This window comes from Harpia harpyja, chromosome 3 (assembly GCF_026419915.1).
Source record: "Harpia harpyja isolate bHarHar1 chromosome 3, bHarHar1 primary haplotype, whole genome shotgun sequence".
Classification (NCBI taxonomy): Eukaryota; Metazoa; Chordata; class Aves; order Accipitriformes; family Accipitridae; genus Harpia; species Harpia harpyja.
The window spans coordinates 36,814,717-36,840,540 of NC_068942.1; the positions used below are offsets into that span (position 1 = coordinate 36,814,717).

Here is a 25,824-nt window from a genome sequence, read left to right on the forward strand (position 1 = left end):
GGGCGGGCTGCGGCGGCGGGCGGGCGGGAGCGGTGGCGCCGCCGCCATGACGGAGAGGCGGCAGCGAGCCCGTGTGCAGGGCGGCTGGGCCGGCGCCCCGGCGGGACGGCTCTCAGGTGAGGACCGGCGGCGAGGCGGCGGCCCCCGGGCTATGTCGTGCAGGTAGCCGGCCCGGCCCCACCGGCAGGACCGCGGGGTGGGTGCCCCGGGGCTTGTCGGGGCCCTCCTGTCCGGGCCGCGGCCTTGCGGAGAGGCCGGTGGTGGCGGGCCCAGTCCCCGGCTGCCCCCCGCCGCAGGAACAGGCGCGTTCGGAAAACTTAACTGCGGGTCTTCCTTTAGCTTTTTCACCCTGAAAACACGGCAGAACGGAGAGCGCTGGTTGGGGTCAGACGTTTAAACCAAAGAGTGCCGAGGCGGGAGGGCGGTTGGGGGTTTTTAAAAATTATTTTTCCCATCTTTCAGATTATGCAGGGTGAAGACTTTGTTTCAGGGCCGTTTTTAAGACTGCTTGCATGTGTAAATAAAACGCATGAAGTGGTATGCCTGAGTTGCTCTTCCATACTTTCTCCCTAGTTTCAAAATCTTGTTTTAGTAAAAGTATTTTTCTCAGAGAAATGTCTTTTTGTTTCCTAAAAAAAATTGTAGAGGGAGGCAGTTCAGCTGCTTGGGAAAATTTCTGCTGGCATGCAATAGGTGTTTGCGGTAGAACTGAAAGGTTCTAGATATCGTCCCTCCTGATAAAAGGATGTTTTCATTTTTGTTCCTCTATGAATAACATGTATAAAAAAATTCCAGTTTCTGTGCAGTGTAACATAGGTTTGGCTCTTCCCTGAAGTCTCTGCCAAGCAGAGGAGAATACTTCAAAGAATGATTCCATAAGTTCTTCCAAACCATATTTTTTTGTATGGTGAAATTCTATTTCGTGTGATCCTTTGGTTTTTTTTCTCTTTGCTTTAGCTCCTAAGGCGGCTGTGGCCAGCAGCCTTGCCCCTGCAGCTGCCAGACCGGCATGGATGAGGAAAGATCAGCCTCACACTCAAAAGCAATTTGTCTTTGAAAAGCCATCCGAGGTAAAAATTAGATGGTAACTAGCAGAATCTAATTTTTTTATTAAACCTCAAATGATAAAAATTATCAGACTTTGAGATTATAGTCTCATGTTCAAAAACAAATTAAAAACTCGGCTGAGCTGAACTTTGGGCTTTTACCAATCAGAGTTTGCAACTGTCTTGCATATATGGCAAACAGAAAGTTACGGTCCCTCTGTTTAGCCTCAGACTTTGAGTATTCATTATGTACCTGTTCATAACTACTTTTTTTTTGGAGAGCCAGAAGCATACATTCTCCTAAATATTCAGAATGATGCAGTATCCTAAGCATGATTTGAGCTCTGTTTTTTCTTTCAGTTGGGATATCTGTCTTATTTGTTACAGGGGAAGAGTGTGGGATTTGTTTTACAGACTTTGCTGTATGTCCCATCAGCAGATGAAGGATATTGTGCTCTGTGCAGTGGGAGGGCAGTTCCTTGCTTGGGGAAAAAAAATGTTGAACACTCCTTTCTAAGCCAGAAGTGTCTGAAAGGCTGTCTTCTTGGCTCAGAAGGATTGGAGATGGTCTGGGAAGATTCTCTTTTCTCTGTGGCAGAGCCCTGGTATCTATAGAGTACGATATTTTGACCTTCTTGCTTGCTCAACTCAGTACCACCTTGCACCTCAGCACTCCAATGAGCTCAGAGAAGAGAAGCATAAATCCCTGAGACAAACAGAATGATAATCCAGGCTGGACCAGGCTGGATTAAACTACTGTGTTTGGGGGTTTTTTTGTTTTTTTTTGTTTTAACAAAAAACAGCTATCTCGAGCTGCGCAGACAGTTTTAGTGTCAGCTCCTGGTATGTCTGGTCTGTCTTGTGTTTTGCTCATTGTCTGGGTCCTGGGATTTGTTTGTCCCTCCTATAGTTGCTCTAGATTTTTACTTCCAAATGTAAGCGTAAGAGTCTTTTTGGTTGCAGTTGATAAATAACAAGTATTGTAATGATTCAGATAATTTAGTAATGAATGTCCTTTAGGGGGCAGTTGATTGTTAAAAACCGCCTGCAGTGGTAGCTGCCTGTGAGAGTTTCTGGGGCATGGAGAGAGTGGGTGGGTTGTTACTGCTTACCGATTGTCCAGAGGTTATGTTTTTCTCACTGACATACCAGTGTGTGGCTATAAAGAGTCACAGGCAATTAGTTCTGTTCAACTAGAGCATGCCAGGTACTTAAATGTTTAATATTCACCGTGTATCGTCTTGTTACCTTTCAGGTGGAGCGCAAAGTTCCTGAGACAGGTGTGATAGAGTGAGTATACTGCCGACTTAACTGTCCTTTGTGCAGTTTTTCTGTCTTGTTGGTCAGTGGGAATCTGCTGAAAAAGAGTTCCTTCTCCACTTACAACTGACATGCCTTTGGAAGAAATTTCAGTAGAAAATATGGTCTTTCAGTCCTTAAAAGGCTGAATTTATAATCGGGAGAGTCCAAGTCTGTTAACCAGTTTTTATAACTTTGGTGTGGCTGTATAAGCCAGGAAGAACAAACAGTTGGACATTCTGCATCGACAGAACTGCAAATATGTCTCCTTTTGGTTAGCAATGTACATTTTCCTAGAACAGTCTCTCAAAATTACTCAAAATTACTTACTGTTACCCAGGAATATAGCTGGTATGGCAACTCAAGCAGCACTTCCTTTGAAGGTTCAGAAAAGTACCTGCTAGTAACCGTTATAGTGAAGCTAGGTATTTGTAGATTGCTTACCCTTTGTGTTAAAATAGGGTTCTTCTCAGAATAACTTTGACATGAAATGTGACAGGGTGTGGTGGTGTGTGGTGAAGTTACAGATTTTGAAAATTAAATTTGCTTCAGTTTGGTTATCTTGGTAGAATTTTCTTACTCAGTGTGCCTATAAATGCAAACATAGTGGTCAGGGTGCAGTCTTGTATGGTTGTCGTCTTTAGATTCCCCATGATGTCCCTCGTTTATCTATCTCTAGAGCCCTAAAACTGTGTATTGAGCCTTTGGTGAAATGAGAGCGAGAGGCAGGAAGTACACACAAACTTATTTGCTTCTGCAATACCCCTTGCTGCCTTACTCTGACCTCTGACTGTCTGCAGAACATTATTGCTTCCCTTTTTTTCTTTTTTCTTTTTTAAAGAAAACTTTCCCTAGTCCAGGCTTACAGCAATTCTAGTCCTTGCTGCTCACTGTAAGATAATTTCTTGTTGTTTGTCCATCTGATGACTCTTTCCTTTCTACATCCTCAGCAAGCCTGGTGTGTATGAGCTCAGCAAAGTACCAAGTGGCATTGCTAGGTAAGTGGATGAAGCTTCTTATTTGCTATTGCAGAATGGTGCGGTGATACTCAGCTTTCTGAAGTCTAGTCTCTGTAGAGTGTTTTGACTATAGCAGGTGCACGTTGCCCTTCCTGTGTATCTTCTGCTTAGAGTACTTCTGGAATTACTTTGAGTATCAGGTAGCAGAGGGTTATGCAGTTCTGAGCAGCACTGAAGAGAAGAAAAATTAATCTCTTAACATTTAGTGCATATTGCATCTCGTGTTCCTGTCCGGAATAAGGAGAAGGGGCTATGTCCATTTGTTTCACGATCCAGAGTAAGTTGCTGCTTGAAATTTGGATCGGTATTCCTGTGTTAGTGACTGTGTGATGTCTGTGTTGTATAGTTAAGAGCTACCAAAAACTTTTAGCTGTAAATTGGACTTGTTTTAAATTAATCTAATAAAAGCATTTAACTTTAGGCAGGTTTGGTAACTTTAGGGTTGTCCCTTTTGCTTACATGCTATGCCTTAATTATTTCAGCTTCAGGACACTTCAGAGCAAAACCTACTTGTTCTTTGATTCCTACTGACTGAAATGCATTTTATTTTACCTTGCTGGCTTAGGTGTAATATCGGTATTAATCCTTTTCTTCTGAATTTGATAGATTTTATTAGTAGTGGAAAAAATGCCAAGGACGTAGTAACTTTTTGTGCATTTATTTCAAAGCTTTCACCGTGGTTTCTTCTAAAGCTACAAATAAATTTTTATACCAGTTTGAAAAGTAAAAACTTTGACCAGCTGGAAGTAGGAAAGATACACAGCCAGCTGGGTTATTCTGTCATTTTCTGGAGTTTGTTTTCATAATATGTTGCTGGAATATATACATTTCTGGAAAGTGAATAATGAGATTTTGCATCTCTGTTAGCACCTTTACTATATATTCTTGTTGTGATGTTTTTGGAGCATTGAATACTTGTGAGAGTAAACTCTCGTGAACAGCATTCCTACTCTGCAACCCATCACAGTTTTGTGATAGGATTGAAGGAATCCAGTCCTGGTTGGTCACTGAAAAGTGGTTTCAGTAATTCTTGTTGGACTTCCATCATAGTGGCTGGAATTTTTGAATGTTGCTGTTAATACAGTCAAAATATAAAATGTACATAAGAAAATGTAAAAATAGGAGAGGTTACATACTCTAGGGTTCTTCTGCTTGGAAAAGAGAGGATAGGATGGCAGTAGTGATAAAGGGCTATCAAATTCTGAGTGGTGTGGAGATGGTGAATAAAGGGCAATTATTTCCTTATGTTGATTGTAGACCCGTAATCAGGGCTATCTAATTTATCAGATGTGAAGTTAATAACAAGCAGAAGGATGCCATTTTTCACACAGTATATGGCTGATTGCGGGACTCGTAGGATATTGTTGGTGTCATACGTTTTTATAGGTTTTAAAAAGCAATTAGACGTGTTTGGTGAGGGGAAGACTCATCAGGAGCTCCTGCTGCCTTCTGTTCTTTCCTTCACACCTGCTTTTGGCTGTGGTCAGAAATAGGATACTGGGCTTTGCCTTTTGGTCTGATGCATTATAGCCATTCCTAGCTCCTTTGGGTATCCTGGAAATTAGAATATTTTATCAAAGCATATACAGAAGTGTATACTCGTTCCATCTTTTCTTTCTCTTTTTCTTCCTTAGGATTCATTTGATTCCTGGCTTTATTGACTCGGAACAAGCAGACTGGATGTTTGAACAACTCCTGCAAGATATACCTTGGGGTCAGCGAACTCACATCAGACATGGTAAGGAGTGTGTAGACCAGCTTTTCAGGTCATTCTGAGGTCATTTCCATACCAAAATCTGTGCATTGTTTATCATTGTTTTTCATTTTACATATTACCACTCCTTCACATTTCCTTCCAGGTTTTCCATGCATAGCTGAAGAGTACTGCTGCTTATTTTTCTATCTTTATCACCATGTTCCTACTGCCAATTAAATGAGATCTTTACAAATTAAAATTGCCTGTGTTAAAAATCTTTGAATTTTACTGCCTCCTCTGTCATCTCCAGTCCTTTTTCCCCACTCTTTTTTTAGATTAAGTCTGTGCTCCATCCCTTCATACTGTCTCCCAGTGATGCTGCAAAACCTGTGTTCTTTGAGGTTTCTGTCACCAGGATTATTTTTTGCCTCTCTCACTTAAAATCCCAGCAAAGCCTGTTTCTTTTCCCTTGTGTTTGCTTATTTGTTCTAGTATGCAGTAAATGAAGAGACTGCTATTCTGGATTTGTTCACTAAGGGGCACCTGTTCTAGCTAAATTTCTCTTTCAGTCAGCAATGGATGTAAGATAATACATCAGAGTAGTTACTGGACAGGGCTGGAAAATATCTTCAACATCTGTGCTTACTGGCTTGCAATAAAGGTACCGTATAATGGAGAGTGTTACCTGTCAAGCATGAGAAGCAGCTACCAGGATAGTCTTTTCAGAAGTTGAAAGTACTTTTAACTTGATGTTTGTATTACACCACAGGGTGTACACATATTTGACAAAATATTACTTGTCCAGCCTTGCTACATCTGATTCTGTAATGTCCCATTGATGCTGCAGTCCTTTCCATGTCATCCTTTCCAATGGATACGTCTTGCAACTTATGCCAGCCTATTGGGCAGTGGAACCAGGAGAATATAAAACAATCGAGAATTATAAATAAAATTTCATTTTCATTTTGTTATCTTTATCTTGTCCAGTCCCTTCCCTGTCTGGCATAGGGATGAGAAAATTGATGTGGTTCCAAGATTTTGGCAAGGTAATTCTTCTTGCAGAGACAGGCCTGCTTTTGAATAATCTTGTTCCTTCACTTGACTTCATTAGGTAAGGCTAAGGATTTTAAGGGGCTGCTTTTTAACTTTAGGTGAGTGGACAGTCCTTTTTTGATCAAATTTCTTGGCAGAATTGCATCATTGTTCCATTTTCAAGCCCTTTGATAAGGCAACTGAGAAAGTCTTCCTGTTCTTTTTTTTAGAAGTATCTTTTGAGGAACCAAGGCTTACCTCCTGGTATGGGGAACTTCCTTACACGTACTCCAGGATAACAATGCAGCCAAACCCAAATGTATGTATATATTTACAGTTTTCTTTTATTGTTGTCTACAGAGAAATCCTTTGCAGAGATTGAGAGACAAAAATTCCCTCTATCCTCTATGTAGAGTATCTATCAGCATTTCATTTGCGATCAGCAACAGATTCTAGTGGAATGTGGACAACTTCATAAAACAAACATTATGAGTGGATTGACTGAGAGGAGCATGATTTAGTTGCTTAATGTTGGTAAAAGGAAATTATCACTCCATAGTTTAAAGTTCTGCTTTTGGGTCACTGTAGCTTTGGACAAAACTCTGAATTGTTCTGTGTGACTTACTCTATGCATCTTTGTACGGGAGATTGTAGTGTAGAGTCATACTGAGTTTTTTGTTGTAAAGATACAGTAATATCAATTACTGAAATAGTTACTTTCAGAAGCACTTAGATTCAGTACTGCTTAAATGAGAATTTAGGCATGTTGTGGATTCCTGTGTGAACGCTATGAAATCACAACCTGCCTGCTCAGCAACTCCAGATTGTATGATGTAATTTCCCACGCTATTTTGGAAGGGTTGAAAACCTTCTGAGTGGTTCGCTGACATTTTGTTCATGTTCACTCTCTCTCTCTGTCTTCCAGCCTGTTGCCCCATTGGGCTGTCTCTTGGTATTGCTTTGTTTGAAATTTCCATGGCAGTAGGCTGCAGTGTTCTGAACCATAAATTAAAAGTGACTGTTGAAGGCTGGATAGCACGAGAGAGAAGTGTCTGAGCCCCAGAACTGCTGCCAAAGGCGGGTGCTTCTGAGCAAAGCTCGGTTTGGGAAAAGTGGAAAGACATTATTTAACAAGACGAGTTGTGATGATTTTGTAGTCTCAAAAATACCATAGTTCAAAAATTCCGTAACCTATGGAATTTGTGGTAGAAAAACAGGCATTTTTTTGGTACTTATTTGTGGACCATTTAAAATGGACTTTTCTGGAAGCTGAATGGCTTTAGGGATTGGAAGTGCCCTCACAAAATCATTCTGCTGTACGCTGGTGATTTAAATCCAGTTCAGAATTGTCTGTTGTGGAAGCTGTTGCTGCTCGGAGGTTGGATAGAGCCTGTATACCCTGAATTCACGGTTTCAGTTCTGTTTGCATAAAGTTCAGAGTTACTACCCATTGGGCCACTGGCTTGTTTTTGTCATCCAAGAGGTACAAGGCCTAAATCAGTCACGCATGCTGATCCTGTCTTTTATCCGTGAATAATTCTCCTTTTTACTGAGAGAAAGAAATGCCAGCAGAAAGTGAGATGCACTGGCAAACTTGGATAGCTGGGAGCCAGCCCTGCCACTGGCTGGAAACTGCCCATAGGCAGACATATGGGTAGACTGCACACAGACACTCCGACATTTCACTCACTTTGTAGGTGGGAGTTCTTGCAGCCTAGAAGCAGCAGCGGATGGTGTAAAGAGCACAGCCCTTGTCTGTAGTATAGGGCTTATATCACAAAAATATCCTGAATAAAATATAATTTAGTGCACAGCTTGGCCAAAACCAATTACCTGCCTTGAACGCTTGATCTGTAGGAGTAATTAGCTTTGTGCCCCTCCTTTTTTGTTTGGTAAGACTGGGTGTGATTGCAGCACTGCTAGGTATAATCCAGTGCTCATGCCTAAATGAATTTTGGTGTTAGAAAAATGTTTCTTTGTAAGCTGTGGTGTAGTTGGTGACACAGTAATGTTTCAACAAAATTACTTTTGCTGCTGCAGGTTTGTAGTGGGGTTTCCACTGAATTGTAAAATTCACCATATGGTAACATTTTTAGTAATAAATACTTTTGTGATGGGATTGAAGGAATCCAGTCCTGGTTGGTCACTGAAAAGTGCTTTCAGTAATTCTTGTTGGACTTCTGTCATTGCCTTGTATGTCCTGCACATACTGCACATTCAGGCAGCCCAATTACAAGCTATAGCTTTTTTTCAGTGGTATTACTGATTTCCCTACATGTCCCATAGCTGTAAGCTATATTTATATATAATTAATTATTCACGTGATGCTTAGTCATTGAAGGGGTGACTTAGCTAGAAATACCCCTAACAGAGAAAGATGGTATGTTGAGGCTCCTGCAGTGTAGCCAGTAGGTGAAAAACCCGTAAACATGGGTTAGCATGGAAGGAAGGTGGTGCAGACTCCATTATTAGAGATGGATACTAAGAAATAATTCCAGCTGTCTGTTCCTTCTTCTGCCAGTGATGCACTGGGAGATTTGGAATCAGTTCTTCATCCTCTCTTGATCTGTGTTTCTGCTTATATAATGGGCAAAAATTCTGGCCTACATTGCTTTGGCTTTTTTTTTTTTTAATATATGTACTTATGTAGTACTTAAAAGCACTCTGACAGATGAAAGTCGTGATGTAAGTTTATAACATTAAATAACGATTCACTGAACTGAGTTGTAATGGAATGTGCAGAGCTGCTGTGGGCTATGGGCTCAGCAAGATGTTAGCAAAGGGAAGGATGAAATTCAGGGCCTGTGACACTGGTTTTGTGAACCACTGAAAAGTTACAATGTCAAAGTCAAAACCCCAAGAGCTGATGAGTTGGGCTCAACAATCTGTACTAACCAAGCGGGGACAGAGGGCCACGTTATGATAGTGTTGTCTCTTGTTCTGTGTCAACAGTTGCAGGCAATTGACAGTGTGTCATTTAGTCACTGATTGCAACTTTCAGATGCGCTACGCCCACCAGCAATGCCCAAGAAACTCGGATGTTATCAGACCCCTGTGTTAAACTCCTCTAGCTTGGCTAGGAGGTTAAAAAAAACAGATATGCATGAGAGAAGTTGCAGACTTCTCGTCTTAGTTAAGAATTCCCGATGTTGATCCGTGGTCAGCTCAAGCAGATTTTACTCTGTGTACTTTCTCACCTTTGAGTTAATTGGGGTGGCTGGCTACATCAGTATGAAAGGCAGACTAGCTTCATAGTTTTAAGAGATGATTTAGTATTGAGCGATAGGTAACATATGCATATTTTGCAGAAAGCCCATTCCTCAGCTTTACTACAAACATAATCAGAATTGTTCAGAGGCATTTGCTTGATTTCAAGTTTATTGTGATTAAAGTGCAGTATATTTTGTTTCTTAGCGGTTTCCCGCTGCTGGTGGCCTGCTTTCATTGTATTTACCCTACTCCTCCTGTGCTGATTACAGTGGCATCCTCTGCTGACCATGCTAAAGGAGCGCATTGAAGAGTTCACTGGCTATACCTTCAACTCTCTTCTGTGCAACCTCTACCGAAATGAGAAGGATAGCGTAGACTGGCACAGTGATGATGAACCATCACTGGGAAAAAATCCTGTCATTGCCTCACTCAGCTTTGGTGCTACCCGGACCTTTGAGATGAGGAAGAAACCCTCCCCTGTGAGTGTTCATACCACATTGAGAGAGTCCTGTAGTTACTAATATGCTTCGTATTTTTCCTCTGTTTAGAGAACTTAATTTCTAAAAGCATTTAATAGTAGTTAATGGAAGCACAATTCGTAAAGTTCTGTGAAATAAGCATAGGGATCAAGAAATCTGTTGCATGGAATGTGACATCTTGAGGATGGGAATGGGACCACTCTAATAATGTGCAGCAGTATAGTGCTGCAGTGAAATTGCAACCTGGGCACTCTTCTGCCCAAATAAGGGCCTTTCCCGTTACTTAAAATGAAATCAGTAGTGGTGGAAGGGGACTTCTGCTGTATGAATGAACCAAAGAGTTGATACCATTTTCTTAAACTCGGGCAAACATTGTGTAATGCATAGTGTATGTGGGATGATGAGTAGCTCTGACTGCTCTTGCAAGTAAAAGTCTTCTTAAAAATGTTTGCATTTTGACTCGTGTTCCGATTGAGGGACAGTGAAGGGAGGGAAGGAGCTCATTTCCTTTCCTTAAAATACCAAACTGTCGTGTCATACTTTGCAGCCTAAATGGAGATCTTTACTTTGATAAGGAGGCATGTGTGGAACATCCTTTCAGGAATAAGTTGGTGATATAGTGAATACTCTTTCTGGATAAAATGCTGTGCTTGGGTATGTTGGGTTCTCATGCCAACTTAAAACTTAAATTTTGCAATTCATATTTATCCAAGTAAAGGAATCACATATTCCTGTGTTGAGAATACAGGCCTCTTTTTAGGGTATCCTACTTCAGATGTCTTTTCTGCATGTGTAGTCTTTGAGACCTTTGGGAAGAAGTTTGCTGTCTGCTTATGTTGCTATTTATTCTGAATAAGTAATGCAGAAAGCAAAGGTGATGATTATCAGCCTATTAGAAAACTGTATGCTGACGTACTAAAGTCTGCCCATCAAGAGTCACCTTGGGTCACCTAGTCGTGAACAGCAAAGGTCAGAATTTGAACCAGAAAACAAATAAATAATCTGTATTTCTCACCAGTTCTTTAATTTGTAAATTCTTTGTTGTCTGAAGTTAATTTAATCCTGGTCCCTGAGCATGAGATCATATAACCAGTGCATTATATCAGTGGGCATATGACGAGTAAGTATCTTTGACGCTGGGATGATAACAAAATGTCAGCTCGAAAGTTCATTCCTCTGGGAAACTGAGGTAAATGGTGCTTGGATTCTTTTCTAGAAGTGCATGTGTTCCCCTTCGATGGATCAGAATCAAAGCCACTTAGGTTTCAGTATAAACTTTGCAGTTTTCCTCTTAAAAATCAAACCCAGTTCGTGAGCAAGATGTCTTTTTGTTCTGTTCTCTATTTTCTGAAAAGATGTCCATTATGAGCAAAGAGGGGAAATTCAGTGTGTGCCATTCATAATTGGCCGCCACCTTTGATCTGTACTGGACGATTTCTTCCCTTTTCTTCCTGAGATGGATGGTTTTCTATAGATGTATCCCTCAAGCTCTCCTCATTTTTTTCTTCAGTGCCTCTGACCTGATATTTCTGACTAGCTGAGTCTTGCTACCTACGAAGTATATTCCTTCTGCAAGTGTGACGTACCTGTTTCTAAGGTATGATCCTCATGTGCAGAGTGATCTTTGAATAAGTTGCTATTAACTGCATCCTGTGCCTAAGGGAACTCGTACTTAATAATTATATGGCACACATTACGTATTCTTTGCACATTCCCAAAGCCTGCAATTTTCTGAGAGCATCCTGTGACACTAGATGCTTTGCCAAGTGGGAGTTACAAGAGGCTCTGATGGAAATTACAACCTTTCAGGCTGTACCACCAAAGAAGTAATTTTCATACTCTATTGTAATGTAGCATTCTCTCTTTCATTAAGAGGAAGTTAAAGTTGATTGTAGATATTTGAAGTTTGATCATTACTTTTGTTCAAAAGCGAGTTACAGGAAGAGGAATGTAGCCTAGGGAAAAGGGATTCAGATTAACAGGCATGCAGGCTCTCCCTGGTTTATAATCTGCCAGTATCGGTACATTGGGTTTTCCAGGGTTAGTCTTCAGTGAGGACAGCAAGAGAAAGTAAATCCTTTTCCTGCCAAAATTAAACCTCTTTGAGGGCCTACATTCTAGTATTTCAGATTGTAGAGTTTCAAAGGCCTTCATTTGCCTCTGTTCTTGTAAGTGCTTTTAAGTATTTTGAGATGAAAGATGGAAAGATGGAATGAAAATACAAGATGAGAAATCCTGTGCTAGAAGCTCACTGTGGATAAGTGGTAATGGAAAAAAAAAAACTAAAGCGGTTGCCTGTGTGTGATCATGTACTGGGTACAAAACAGTACGTACCACAAGTCAGGTAACATCTTCTGGTGCTGTTGAAGAATGCTAGATCAGAACCTTCAGAGAATTCAGTTCATGTTAGTATCTGTACAGGTATTTTCCTGTTATATCTTGAAATGTGGATGAATTTATTAGATAATAAAATCCTATTTCTCTTAACAGCAAAGACAACCAGTAATGTTGGTGGGTTGGTTTTTTTGTGCATGTTTGTGTGAATTTTGGCATTTGTCTGGTAGAAATTTGGTGGTGTTTATATAGGCCACTCTGAAACTGTCACAGAAGGAAATCTTTTTATCCTTTCTCTGCATTTTTCCTTCGCAAAAAATAAAATTTAAAAAAAGTTATTTAGGTGCAAGTGGTATTTTTTTTCCTGCAAATTGTTCGAGGGTGAGGGGAAGGAAAGGTTCGGTCCTCTGTTTTTCTTTTGGGTGAGTGCTGTACTGGATGAGTAAGTGTTCATCATATAATAGATGGTAAAGGAGCGTAGAGACACACATAGCCTATTTGAATCTGCATCAACAAGCATCCCTTGTGTATAAGCAGAAATAATTCTTACTCAGATTTCAGCCCAGTGCATGTAAAAAAGCTACAAATACATTTCAGGGTAAATTCCCTGCTGGAATTAAGGAGACTTTTTGTGGAAATTAACATGACGCCAGAAACTGTTTTACTTTTTCCACTGGAGTTTTTCTTTTTAAGCATTCTTTCTTCTAAATACTGCCTTTTCTGTTTATTGGACCAGTTGTGTCATCATAGCCGATATTTTGCCTTTGCTTTAAAAGGTTTCTACGTTTTTTTGGATGCCTACTTGGTACTTCAAAGTCTACAGTGAAGTGATCTGGTTTCTTTTATTTTCTACTTCTAGTTCCAGTAAATCACTTAAACTTTTTCTTGCCTCCTTGTTCCCTCCTCGTCATTGTAGCTCCTGCCTACACTGAAACCAAGAGATGAATGCTTTGTCATAGAGCTGTGATTCATACACAATTCACATGCAATCTATTGGTTTTGTCAACATGTCCTCTCGTGCTTGCCCGCAGCATAACTGTCCCCACTGCACCACCGTGACCCCCTCCTGTTCTCCATGCTGCTTCAAGGCCCCTGTCCCACTCATATGTGACTTCACCGTCCTACTCCAGAGGAATTGTTTTCGCCGTGTTAGATGGGTCTTTCTGATACAGCCTCACTACCATTTTGACTATTGCTTATCACTGCTCAACTTTGTGAGACAGTGCCAGGTTCTCTGATTAGGTCTTTCTGGAAGCTGAGTGTGAAATATTAGTTCCAGGGTGAAGGGTGATATTTAATGTCCCACTGAGTTCCCAGGTCCCACTGAGAGGTGCTCTGGGTGCTGTAAGGACCAGTTGGGTGTCGTTGTCCAATGAACTGCCATGTGAACTGTGGAAGGAGTTAGAAAGCCAGCTGTCAGGTTGCTTTTCTTCCATCTGTAACCAAGGAAACCAATGGGTGCTGGGGAAGGGGGGAGCTTCACGCGTGTGTTAGATAATAGGATGTTCGTGGTGTTCTCAGAATCAGCCTTCAGATGGGTCTGTCCTTCAAATGAAACACTAAAACATAGTCGTCCTGTCCTTGAGTAGCTGTTCTAGCAGAAGTTAAAGATCTCCTAGTACTTTTGAAAACAGCAGAAAAATAACCCTTTGTGTCCCAACAGGCCTAACTGAAGACAAACGTGGGAATATATGGAGCACGGTAGAAACAGACGCTTTGATCAGGACGAGGAGGATTGAACTTTTAGATTGGCACGAAGGAGACTTGCAGGCAGCAGTGGCTGCAGAGGCGTAGGTGGTGTCCACCAGTATTGGCAGGACTTGAGCAGCTGTAGACAAGCAGAGAGGAAGATGCGAGTGCTTTAGAGCTACCTCAGTTGCAGTCTGCTAGGTCAGCTGCAGACTGAGGGGGTTTAAAGATAGTCCTATGCAGGCAGGCAAGTGGATGACATGAGGAAAGGGCAATACAACAATATTCATTCTTACTGAGTCCATAAAGAAAAGAGCTGCAGTGAGGATTTCATCAGAGATAGTGAGAATGAACAGGTAAAAATGCAGAAGTATCGATAGATGAGACCACTTTGTTGTGGAGGAGGGTGTTTCCACAGCTGGTGGTAGAGGAGTAAACTGGAAAACGGGGATAGAAGCAAGTCAAGATCAGAAGTTTCATAAAGAGAATTCTCTTGGTAATAGGTAAATAGGTAAAGCAGAAGACTAGAAGCCAGCATTCTCCATGAAGGCTGCTGACTTTAGCCTTTGAAAATAGTTGCATCATTTGCATGTATAACTGCACTATATATACATTATTCTACAAGAAGTTTCCATTTAATTTTCCTTATAATAGAAGATGCTTCCACACTATCCAGAACCCATTTCCTACTACTATCTCAATAAACTTGCCTGAGACTTAGAGAAACAAACTTAGGTGATTTATATAGATTTATACTAGATCTTTTCTCTTTCTTACCTTTTTGATTCTGATACCATTTTAAGAAAAAAAGCTTGATGGAGTCCAGGAATACTTACAGATTTTATGTTCACAGCTTCCCATTAACTCATGCTGAGCTTTCCTCACTTATTAGCTGTAGTTACTTAAATTAAGGATAAAAAAAAGTTTTAGCCACTGTACTTGGACAGCGTAAAGCTTGGGTTGTATTAAACGTGCAACTCAACATTATGAAAATCCTAATATACCTTAGTATATTAGCAGAACTGTTGCTTTACTAGACCTGTTCTTGGAAGCAGCTGGTTTTGTAATACATCTATGGAGTTACAAAGTGACCATATAAAAGTTACCTGATGCATTTCTTTCCATGTTTGTTATCAGTACTTTTAAAAAAATCTTTTCATCCCTAGATGTCAAGAATAAATTATCTTCATAAACTTCTTGACCTCTGAAACTCAGCTGAGTTTTCTGTACGTCTAACACCAGCTCTAGAGATAAAAGTTCTGAAATGAAATTTGGTGGACAGTGTTAGTAACAACATGTAAGACAGTAAAAATTTTTTGTCTAACTTTGCCAGTTCTGTGAAACCAATTGACATAAAAATCTCTTTTTCTAAGTAAAACTAAGCTCAGAGATGTCCCATTTAAAACAGAAAGTAACTGTTGCTTTTACATACTGACTTTTCTAAGCCAAAAGGATGCTTTCTCCTAAATCATTTATCTTAGAAGAATTCCTTTTTAATCAAGATGAGCAAGAGATAAAAATAAGTCCACTGTTGTCCATCCACAAAGTGAAATGATGTAATCCTGTGAAATAGAAAAGAGCCATGCAATGGTATTTCTCTGCTTTTCATCAGCAGTCATGTTTACAATACCTATTTTTGAAATGTTTTCCTTGTTTCCTCTGAAGTTTAAGAAAACGTTTTTGGCATTACACCTTACTAAAAATAGAGCAAGATAAATGGCTAATAATTCTAGAAGCTTAAAAATATGTTTTGCATTGTCTTTACAAAGAATGCATATTACAAGTGATTCTGAATGCCTTCAGTACTCCCTGATTCCAGCGGTTTAGTGAGCTTAATTAATCACTGGCGCAGCCTTGGGCCCTTAGGTATTCCCAAAAAATGCACAAATCCAGAATTGCCAGCCAGCGCTGCCAGTTGCACCAGCAGTATTGAATAGCCTTGTTCTGTCACACTGTGACTTCTAGTCCCAGACATGAGCAGAAAGTGGCAGTGGTGCGAATAAATAGTCAATTACATCAAGTGATGCTTTTTATTATTGGGAATTGATTTGGTTCCAACCAAGCTCTTTTGCATTTTAGAGGATTTGCAGTCATCTTTCTATCTGCATCTCTTTTATACACACACACACTCCCAGTTGTTCTTTTGAAAATCAAACTTTGTTTTAAGTCCAGGACATAATTTTCCCAGTAGTTGATACTTTACCTCATTATTTTGAGCTTTTCAGCAAGCCATGAACAAAAAAGACAAACGTGCATCAAGTTGGGCCACTGCACAATTAAGCTTCAAGGAAGTTAGTTAAGATTTTTGAAAATGTGAGGTTTTGTAAAAGCAGTAAAATGTGTTGGAAGAGAGCTGTTGGGTCTTTTTAATGGCTCTCAAAAGACTAAGTCTGCCTTTTTATGACCCGCTGATGTTTTCTTCTAGCTGTCGGTTCTGTGCAGAACCCTGTTAATTATCCTGAATAACTCAACATACAGCTGAAGCCTGGAGATCTTGTAACATTTGTTTCTGTTTCAGGAATGTGGGACTTCTGTCAGTGTGAAGTAACTATACCTGCACCTCAAGCTGGGTTAAATCTTACTGTGATAATTCCATTTTCCCAGTCTCAGTTGTCCTGTATTGTTTCCAGCTTCTTTGCAATCTGCTTCTGTTACAAGTGACATAAGTAGTGACCTCGCATCTCTTTTTTTTTTTTTTTTTTTTTTTTCCCCCCTGCCCCTCCAAAGTACAGTTTCATTTTACATGACAAATGTGAACAAATGCCACGCTGGTAGTAACAGGTTTTGTTGAGTCTGGAGTAATTGCTGCCTTCAGCTGGGTCTGAAATAATTGAACATTGCCTCCTCCTAAACACTCAGCAAGTGTGATTTTAGGAGTCCACCAACCATTATAAGAAACTGGAAGAGAACATACTGCCTAACTAATTAAAAAATAAAAAATCTGAAGCATTTGTGCAGCAACTGTCTAAGATGTATGGTCCCTTACAGAAATGCACCGTCATGCTTTAGAAGCTCAGACCTGGCCTAATTATTTTTTTCTCATCTGTTTGTAGTAACTGTGTATTTCTGGCTTTTCTTTCAAGAACAAATAACTGATTTGGTGATCTCTCTGGAAAAAAGCCAGTATCTCTGCTTCTAGAGGCAGTGATACAGTAACAAATAGGCATTCAGGCTATCTGTTTGCTATATGCAGTATACTCAGAACAAAGTTAACCCTGTAGTTTTACAATGTAGAGGCTGAGAACCTGTCATACATACTCTTTTTTCAGTGGAGGACATTTATTATCCACTTTATACTTTCAAGCTATCTATGGCTTTCTATAACTTAAAAATAAAAGGCCTCTTGAGTCCCCTCCCTTTCAACACTAATTAAAATATTTCTCTAACTCCCCCTCTCTCTAAAATAGTCCCCGTATTTTGCAGGATTTCCTATCTGAAACTTCCCTGAATTCCTCATTTCAGAGAGTTGCTTTCAGCTCTTCCTAGACAGCTTGCAAAGTTGGCAATAGAGATCTAGAAAAGGCAAAATATATACTGCCATTCTGTATTTGGGGGACATCCTGGTTTTCCTATTCACATTTCAATATTAATGAAATAATGAAAGTGCCAACATTAAGTAGGCAAGATGTTAAATGGAAGTTGTTCAATGTTTGCAGCAAATTTTTCTGCAGCTGTTGAAGGCTAAAATCAGAAAATATTAAAGGAATACACAGAGCATTGTAATACCTGCCCATGGGGATTCTGGAAGATAGTTCATGTCACGCATAGTATGATTTCATGAAGAGGTTACTGTTGTGATTGACAAAGAGAACCATGTTGGCGTAATGGACTTCCCTGAGCAACTTGACTTAGCAGTGTATTAGTCTGATTTAAAATTGGAAGGGATACTGCAAAGCAATAGAGAGTTGCTGTTCCCACTGATGTGGCACGTGTGAGACTAACTCTGCAGTGTTACTATGTCCGGTTGTTGTATTTGTGCTTAAAAAAGTTGTACATAATCTGAAGGCTTAACAAAAGTTTGCAAATTATTTGTCTTCTAGTTTAGCAGTCTGTTTTGCTTAGTGATGATAAAGTTTAAGACAACGTGTTTTACAAGGTACTATAGGAAAAGGAGATTTTTTTTTGGATAGGAAAGGTTCTTCATCTAGCAGATAATACTATACCAACATGTAATGTCCAAAACAGGACAAATTCAGAATAGAAAGAAGATGTGTATTTTTGATGAAGTAGTTAACTGTTGGAATCGGAGTGGCTGTTGCAGAATGTCTCCACGCAGAACTGTTTATTTCAAGAGTGGATGTTTCCAAAAGGTTTGCAGCCTTGCTCCAGAATTTTGCACTAGATGGAGGAATTTGTTGTTGAACTTTACCTGTGTTGTACAGGCAGTGAGACGCAGTGGCTTCTTTCATCCTTAAAATGCTCAGCTCCTGAACTCTTTATGAAATATGGTAACAGAGAGGTTTAGTCAGACTTCTTGATCTTGTAAGAGCTTCCTTTCCTCCTCTCCCCTCACAGCCTTTTAAGCTCTGCTATTAGGAACTGGCTTTCTACCAAATGCACATGCCTGCTTCTTCAGTGTCTAATGTTTCTTTTTAGGAAGAGAATGGAGACTATACTTACGTAGAAAGACTAAGAATCCCACTTGATCACGGGACTCTGCTGATGATGGAAGGAGCTACCCAGGAGGATTGGCAGGTAAGAACTCCTCCACACTGTTTGTGTGCTTTACTTGCAGTGCAGTTTTCTAAATATGCACGAGGCACTCCCATAAAGGTATGGGACATTCTTCTTCCAGTGACACAGTTGTTTCCCAGCGCATTAATATTGCTTTCTGCCTCAGAGTTTCAAAGCACACGCAGAAACAATGGGTTTTCTTCCCAAGTGCTAAGTGATGTAATAAGAATCAGCTCAGATGTGCCGGCATTAAAGTTCAGCAATGAAGCTTGCAGCCTGCAGCTGAAAGAGCAAAATCAATTTAGGAGCTTGGAATATAAGTCGCAACTTAAATTAACACATCTACAGTAATCTACAAAGACCTTTTGTTTTCAGTGGCCCTGAGCAGTCAGAACATGAATTTTTTCCCTTACCTAAATGTTTAGAAATGTTAATAAAAAGCCAGCATAGGAAATAAGTTTTTTTACATTGCTTGGTAACCTGTATTTTAAATACACAAGCTCATGCTTTTGGGTTTTGTTTGTTTTTGTTTTTGTTTTTTTTTTTCTAATGCCACTTACAGCATCGAGTGCCTAAGGAATATCATTCTAGAGATGCACGGATAAACTTGACCTTTAGGATCATTTATCCAGAACCTGATGGAGTTTGGAAGTGAAGAGGCACTTTGGGCATTGTTGGATATAAACCCACAGCAGATCCAGAGCCTCAGATTGCTACAGTTTTAAAGGAAGCCGTACAGGAACAGAGTCCTATGAAATACCTGGTGGGGGAAAAGAAACAGTATTATGAAGATCTTTGACAATCAGAAGCTGCCTGTGTTATGTGGACAGTGCTGTTTTGTTTTCAGAAATGATACGCTATTAGATGATACTAAATCACAGGCTTTAAGTTTGTGAAAAAACTATCGTTCTTAAAAGAACACAAAGCACATCAAAGATCTGAGAGATACTGACTGGAGCAGAAAGATTCGGTGGGCAGTTATTTTTGCACCTTTTCGTCTCCCCTTTGCTCCCCCAGGTAGTGATCTATGTTCTAAGTAACAACAAGACAGGATTCTTTTATGTAAAGCCAGCTGGATGTGCTGTGTGTACAGAAATGAGAAAGCTGCACTTCGTGATCATCTCTGAGTATTGCTCATTTCACCAAGGGGTAGTGTGTTGCTTTTCATTTGTAGGTTGCAAAGTCTCTTCCAATGAAGCAATCAGTTTCGTTATTTATATAACTACTTGAATTACAGTAGTGTCTAGTAGAACAGAGGGTCAAGGCTCCCTTCTGCTCTGCACTCTGTGGTCAGGCTTTATCCTAACCGTTTATCCATGTAGACAAGACAGACAAAGGCACGCAACAGAGACACTGTAGCCACAAGCCTTATCAGCCAGGTCGAAGCTTCCCATTGCTTGAGTGTTAACAGTCCTCCATCCCTGCTGGCTTAAAACTGTTGCCTCTGTGTCATAGGCAGGAAAATAGACACAAAGAGATGGAAAACATTACTTTCAGAATTTGCTAAATTCTTAGTTTCTTTTTAGTTTTTCTTTTTAGAACAACTAAATTGTGGCTTCCAGTGATTTCAGGTGGGACAGGAAATGTCAGCATCTCTAAAAATTAGGCTTGTGCTGCCATATTTCATACCCAGAAGATTTGGACCCAAATTATTATAATCACAACGTAAGTCAGTTGCAAAGCTACACTAAGAGGAGTGTAGTAGCACCAGGTGCAGCACTTTCTCTGGTGCTACCGCTCCTAGGTCAATGCATATTGCATTACAAGAGTATTACTTGGAGGGTTGTCTCTTGAACCTCTGCTGTTACAGAGGAGCAGTCAGCAGCTCAGACCTGATTCTAGGTTGACTTGCTGGAATTCTTCAAGTTTGCCTGCCCTGGGTACATCTCACCTGTGGGTAGGAACCAGATGACTGCTGTCTGGATGTTAGGTCAGGTATGCTGCTTACGTGGTTAAGTTCTCACTGCAGCTACATGGCATCTACTGTACTGGAGCAAAACATAGGTTTGGTATGTCTTCACTTTCTGCCTGAAGTAGGATCTAAGCATGGATAAATACTCTTTGCCTTGTAACATGTTAACATTGTTAAGCAAGCTAGCATCCCTCTTCAGTGCAAGAATAAGTTGGCGTGTAGAAAATGTCTATCTTTTCTTAGCCAGTAGTAGTTTAACTTTCTTGTTTGATGAGAGCAGTCAAGTTATTAATACTCAATTATGCCTATGTTTTAACATTATGGATAACTTAAAGGACAGACTGTTGAGCCATTTCAATCCCTGTGCTCTGAAATTGGCTAGAATCATTTTCTTTGTATATCAAACAACTCTAGAAGCAGCTTCTCTACCTGAAGCACCATATAGCTTTTGAAATGGCTTATTCTTCTAAAATGAATGAATGTTATTGGAAAACTTACTTTGTTATCTAATAACATCTTCACCTTCATCCCAGTTTGTATAGAAATACACTTTTGGAGTATATTTAATGTTAATTGCTTGCATTTGAATCTAAGATCTGGGCTCTGTGATGTATCTCCTGAGAATTAGTGTTGAAGGAGGCAGATGCTTACTTTCATGTTTACTTTCTTTAGGTAACTAGAGCTCTGTGCACATCCCTGTATGTGCCCAGGTTTGGCAGTCCTGACAGAGAGTGGTTTTCCATGACCAAGGGGCAGTGCAAATTTCTCCAGGTATTCTGACAAGGCAACGCTTTAGCCTTTATCAGTTCATACAAGCTACATTTGTTTACACTGTGTTAAGAGCAGTCATGCTGCAAGAGAGAGTAGGAGATGGGGACGAGATGGAAACTTTTAAACCCCCGAACCTCAGCCTGTTGTGGAAATTGCAACGCATTTGAATTCAATGAAGCTATGGCACATAACTGATGGTAGGGCCCTGGAGGCTGATACTGTTCCTGAAGAACAGTTTTTCACTTACTTTCTTGGTTTCAATTTATAATGTTAGCAAATTGTGGTTTGGTTTCTTTACTTCCTTTGATCTGGGAGAAGACCATGGTTTCCTCCCCAGCAATAAAATTATTTATAAGAGAAATGCTGTATCCCACAGAGCTCTCTTGGGGCAGTACCCTTTTGTTGCTGGTGTCTACTATGTTCTGCTTGCTCTCGTGTGTCTACGGCTGCTGCTTATATCCAAATCTGGTTGACAGTGGGGAGAAGGCACATGGCATTGTTCCTCCCCCTGTCCTGAGTGCCCTGGCTGCGAGGGGAACAGTTGGCATAGAGGTCAAGTTTCTTTGTCAGCTGGGAGCTTGTGGGTCCTTCCTTCCTCCCCCACCTCCTCCCAAAAAAAGTCACCTAGCCAGGTGGCAGTGGATAGCAACCTCCTGCCTGCTGGGACAGCAGGAAATGGCTTAGAGCAGAGGAGATTCCAGCCCACATCTCAGGAGATGTTTCTGCAGGGACATTTTTCCTGTAGGTCGAAATTTGTTCCTGAATGCTGCAAGCGCTCTTAGAGTTCTCAAAACGGATGTGCACAAAACTGAGATTTCAGAAGTCTTGAGCCTGGTGGTGTTCTCATGGCACCTAAAGATTTTTCACTAGAGACCAGGGCAACTTGAAAATTTCTAGTGCTGCTATTCAGCTGTTTCTGCTGTTGGAGTCAAGTGCAGAGGATAATGTATTTAGAATTGTAAATATGTAGTTAGGTTCCATTCTTTAACTTAAAGATAGCTGGAGGAACTTTTTCCTAGTTACATGGATTTGAAAACAATATTTCTAAAAATGCTACCGGAAAGATTTACTTGCCAGTTATAAGGCTCTCTTCTGTCCCAGGACTGGTTTGACAGTACAGTATTGCCAGACAAAAGCTTTTTGAAAAAAGATTTAAACTCAGAATACGTTACATTAATTTAAAGTAAAATTTATTGTTTATCTGAAAACAAAGGTATATACGTACACAGAGGATTCAGGGGCAAGGGGGTTGCAGAGGTTTTTTGATTTTGCCATTATCACCAGACACACTAATCTAAGCATGGAGTAGTCTGTCCCTGTGAGGTAGTGGAGCAGGTGCTAAGAGCTGCTTTGCCTACAGAGCACCTCTGCATTTTATTTTCCATATTCCCTGTATTCTTCCTGTGTCTCCCAAACTGCCTCTGCTAGCCTTTTCCTCTCCCCTCTCACTCCCATTGTCATTTGTTGATATTTATCTCTAGTTAGGTCTCGTATGCTCCCTGCTGCAGGTGTGACAATATTACTTCATGCAGAAGATATAAACTGTGGGTTTACTTTTTCCCTGTTTCTTCATGCTGAAATGTTATTTTTCAGCAGAGTATGTGTGTCTCTTCCAAGAAAAGCTGAAAAATTGCATTCCTCAAAACTGTTCATTGTCTGTGGCTTTCAAACAGATAGAGTCTACTAGTTGCCCCAGTTAAGGTTCCCTTTTCCAAAATAGCCATCACCTTTTCTGAAATATGGTGGCCCTCAGGCTTGATGATAAGGAGCAGACGAATGGAAGCTGTCTTTGGTAAGGACGGATAGTGACCTGTCACCCCAAGGGAACGTGCAGGATGGAGCTGTTCTGAAAAAAAGGGTGACTGGTTCCATCAACAGTATGTAACCATTCATTTATTTAACACCTATATAAACAGTAACAGTATTAATTAACCATACTGGCGTCAGGAATCTCTCTGTCTCCATGCTACTTGCAATAATCATTTAATGACAGAATATTTGAATATTCAAGCACAAACTCTTGATGAGGTTAGAGTATATCTGATTGAATACTATGCTTTTGGGCCACACCAGGTTGATCTGAGCACACGCCATTTAAAATCAATAGCAAAGTTCTGCCATTTCTCTGCTGTATTTCTTTTTTTCTTTTTTCCAGGGAAAAAAAACCCAAACCTCTTTAGGACTTTCAATTTTGATTAGATGTAAAGCCTTAGATAATTCTATTCCTCCTGTGTCAGATTATTTCTAGCTATATATTTTCCATTTGTCATGACTGATGGGCTTAGTATAGTTACATATAGTAATTTATAGCTACAATAATAATGTAGAAGGAGACAGGGTGCCAGGAAGGGGTTAAGAAACCAGAATTTTCATGCCATAGTATTGGCAAATTACAGAAGACTGTTCTCCTGGGGTTTGGGATAGAAGACGTATGATGGGTGCTGCGAATCCATAATGCCTCCTTCTCAAAAGTGCTGCTGCTATTGACTTAGCTAAAAAGCATTTAACACCCACTTTGCCTTTTCTGGTCATAAACCTTTTCAGAGTGGATATGAAATCTGCCTCGCTGTGTTTTGTTTTCAAAGTGCTTCTCCTCCATCCTTGCGGTTTCCATAGCAACCTGGGCCGTTTGTTTAAATTGGAGCTCACTGGCCTGTCCTCCCTGCACCTAACTTCTGCTGAGATCTTGCAGGTGGTATCTCCTCTTCTTGGCACGTCCGAGAGTGACTGGTAAGGGTTAGAGAGGGGCTCAGCAGTGCTTGGCCCTTCCTAGAGGGCCAGTCACTCAGCAAGATGACAGATGGGTGCTTTCTCCCCTGTTGCCCTGTTTGATTTACCTCATTCTTCTTCCATGTAATGTTCAGTACGGCTTTGCGGAGTTACTACAAGCTCCCTTGAAGAACAGGTTAGCTGGCTGGTCTTTGGTGGCTCACGCTGGGAAGGCACGTCTTGGGAGAGCTAGGAGGTCTTGTTTTAAGTAAAGAAAGTAGGGACTGTATTGAAGAATTTTAATCAGAATAAGGAGCGAGGAGGTCTGCTGCATGGCCCCCATTGTTTGATTTAGGTTTCCCGACAGAAATAAAAACTTTGTTCTATTCACTCAGGAGGTTTTGCTGGCTGAGCAAGACTTAGAGCAGAGTCTTACACACCACAGGGGATCATCCAGACAGACAGTGCTCACTGGATCCAGAATGATGCTCAACTGAAAAGTTGTTTCTGCCTATAGCTACGTGTGCAGCTGCTTTGCTGTTCACAGGAGGGTGCTACTGTGGTGGGTTGACCCTGGCTGGATGCCAGGTGCCCACCAAAGCTGTTCTGTCACTCGCTGCCCCCCTCAGCTGGACAGGGGAGAGAAAATATAACAAAGGGCTTGTGGGTCGAGATAAGGACAGGGAGAGATCACTCACCAATTACCGTCACGGGCAAAACAGACTCAACTTGGGGAAAATTAACTTAATTTATTGCCAATCAACCAGAGTAGCATAATGAGAAATAAAATCAAATCTCAAAACACCTTCCCTCCACCTCTCCCTTCTTCCCGAGCACAGCTTCACACCTGGATTCTCTACCTACCCCCTCCCAGCGGCACAGGGGGAGGACTCATCACACTCTTCCCCTGCTCCATCGTGGGGTCCCTCCCATGGGAGACAGTCCTCCACGAACTTCTCCAATGTGGGTCCTTCCCACGGGCTGCAGTTCTTCACAAACTGCTCCAGCGTGGGTCCTTTCCATGGCGTGCAGTCCTTCAGGAGCACACTGCTCCAGCGTGGGTCCCCCACGGGGTCACAAGTCCTGCCAGAAAACCTGCTCCAGCGTGGGCTCCTCTCTCCACAGATCCGCAGGTCCTGCCAGGAGCCTGCTCCAGCGCGGGGTTCCCACGGGGTCACAGCCTCCTTCGGGAACCCACCTGCTCCGGCGTGGGGTCCTCCCCGGGCTGCAGGTGGAGATCTGCTCCACCGTGGACCTCCCTGGGCTGCAGGGGGACAGCCTGCCTCACTGTGGTCTTCCCCACGGGCTGCAGGGGAATCTCTGCTCCGGTGCCTGGAGCATCTCCTCCCCCTCCTTCTGCACTGACCTGGGCGTCTGCAGGGTTCTTTCTCTCACATATTCTCACGTCTGTCTCCAGCTGCCGTTTCTGTACCCGCTGCAACTTTCTTCCCTTCTTAAATATGTTATCAGAGGCACTACCACTATCGCTGATGGGCTCAGCCTTGGCTGGTGGTGGGTCCGTCTTGGAGCCGGCTGGCATTGGCTCTGTCGGACATAGGGGAAGCTTCTAGCAGCTTCTCACAGAAGCCACCCCTGTAGCGCCCCTGCTACCAAAACCTTGCCACGCAAACCCAATACAGTTACTAACTCTGTCTCCCATGGTGGAGACACCGCATAGATCCACGCCGAAGGGTGGGTTGACATTACAGCTGATCTCCGAGTTACCGGTGTCAGTCCTCTGCCCCGGGCATGTGTTTCCAGCAATGCCCTTGTGCCAGCAGGCTGCCACGCAACCCTGCAGTGGCTGACCCTGGGAGGCAAGCTGGCCGAGCACAATCCTTTAAAGCAATAAAGAGCAGAAAACAGGCCACTTGGAAAAACCCACAGGCTAGAAGGAGCCCCAGCGTTGGGTGGCACAGGGGAGTTGTGGCTGTGACTTGTCACTGGCCTTCGG

At 41.4% G+C, this 25,824-nt stretch overlaps 1 protein-coding gene across 2 annotated transcripts; it reads left to right on the top strand.

Annotated features, from left to right (window-relative positions):
- Nucleotides 1-24,674, top strand: ALKBH3 (alkB homolog 3, alpha-ketoglutarate dependent dioxygenase). Of its 2 annotated transcripts, XM_052781922.1 has the most exons (9): nucleotides 1-116; nucleotides 958-1,070; nucleotides 2,302-2,336; nucleotides 3,296-3,343; nucleotides 4,999-5,102; nucleotides 6,323-6,411; nucleotides 9,572-9,781; nucleotides 18,401-18,499; nucleotides 19,041-24,674. In XM_052781922.1, exons 1-9 carry the CDS (start codon nucleotides 47-49, stop codon nucleotides 19,131-19,133), a joined length of 861 nt encoding a protein of 286 aa, XP_052637882.1. In that variant the 5' UTR covers nucleotides 1-46; the 3' UTR covers nucleotides 19,134-24,674. The 2 variants fall into 2 exon arrangements, with proteins under 2 accessions (XP_052637882.1, XP_052637883.1); XM_052781923.1 differs by lacking the exon at nucleotides 3,296-3,343.
- The last annotated feature ends 1,150 nt before the right edge of the window (nucleotides 24,675-25,824 follow it).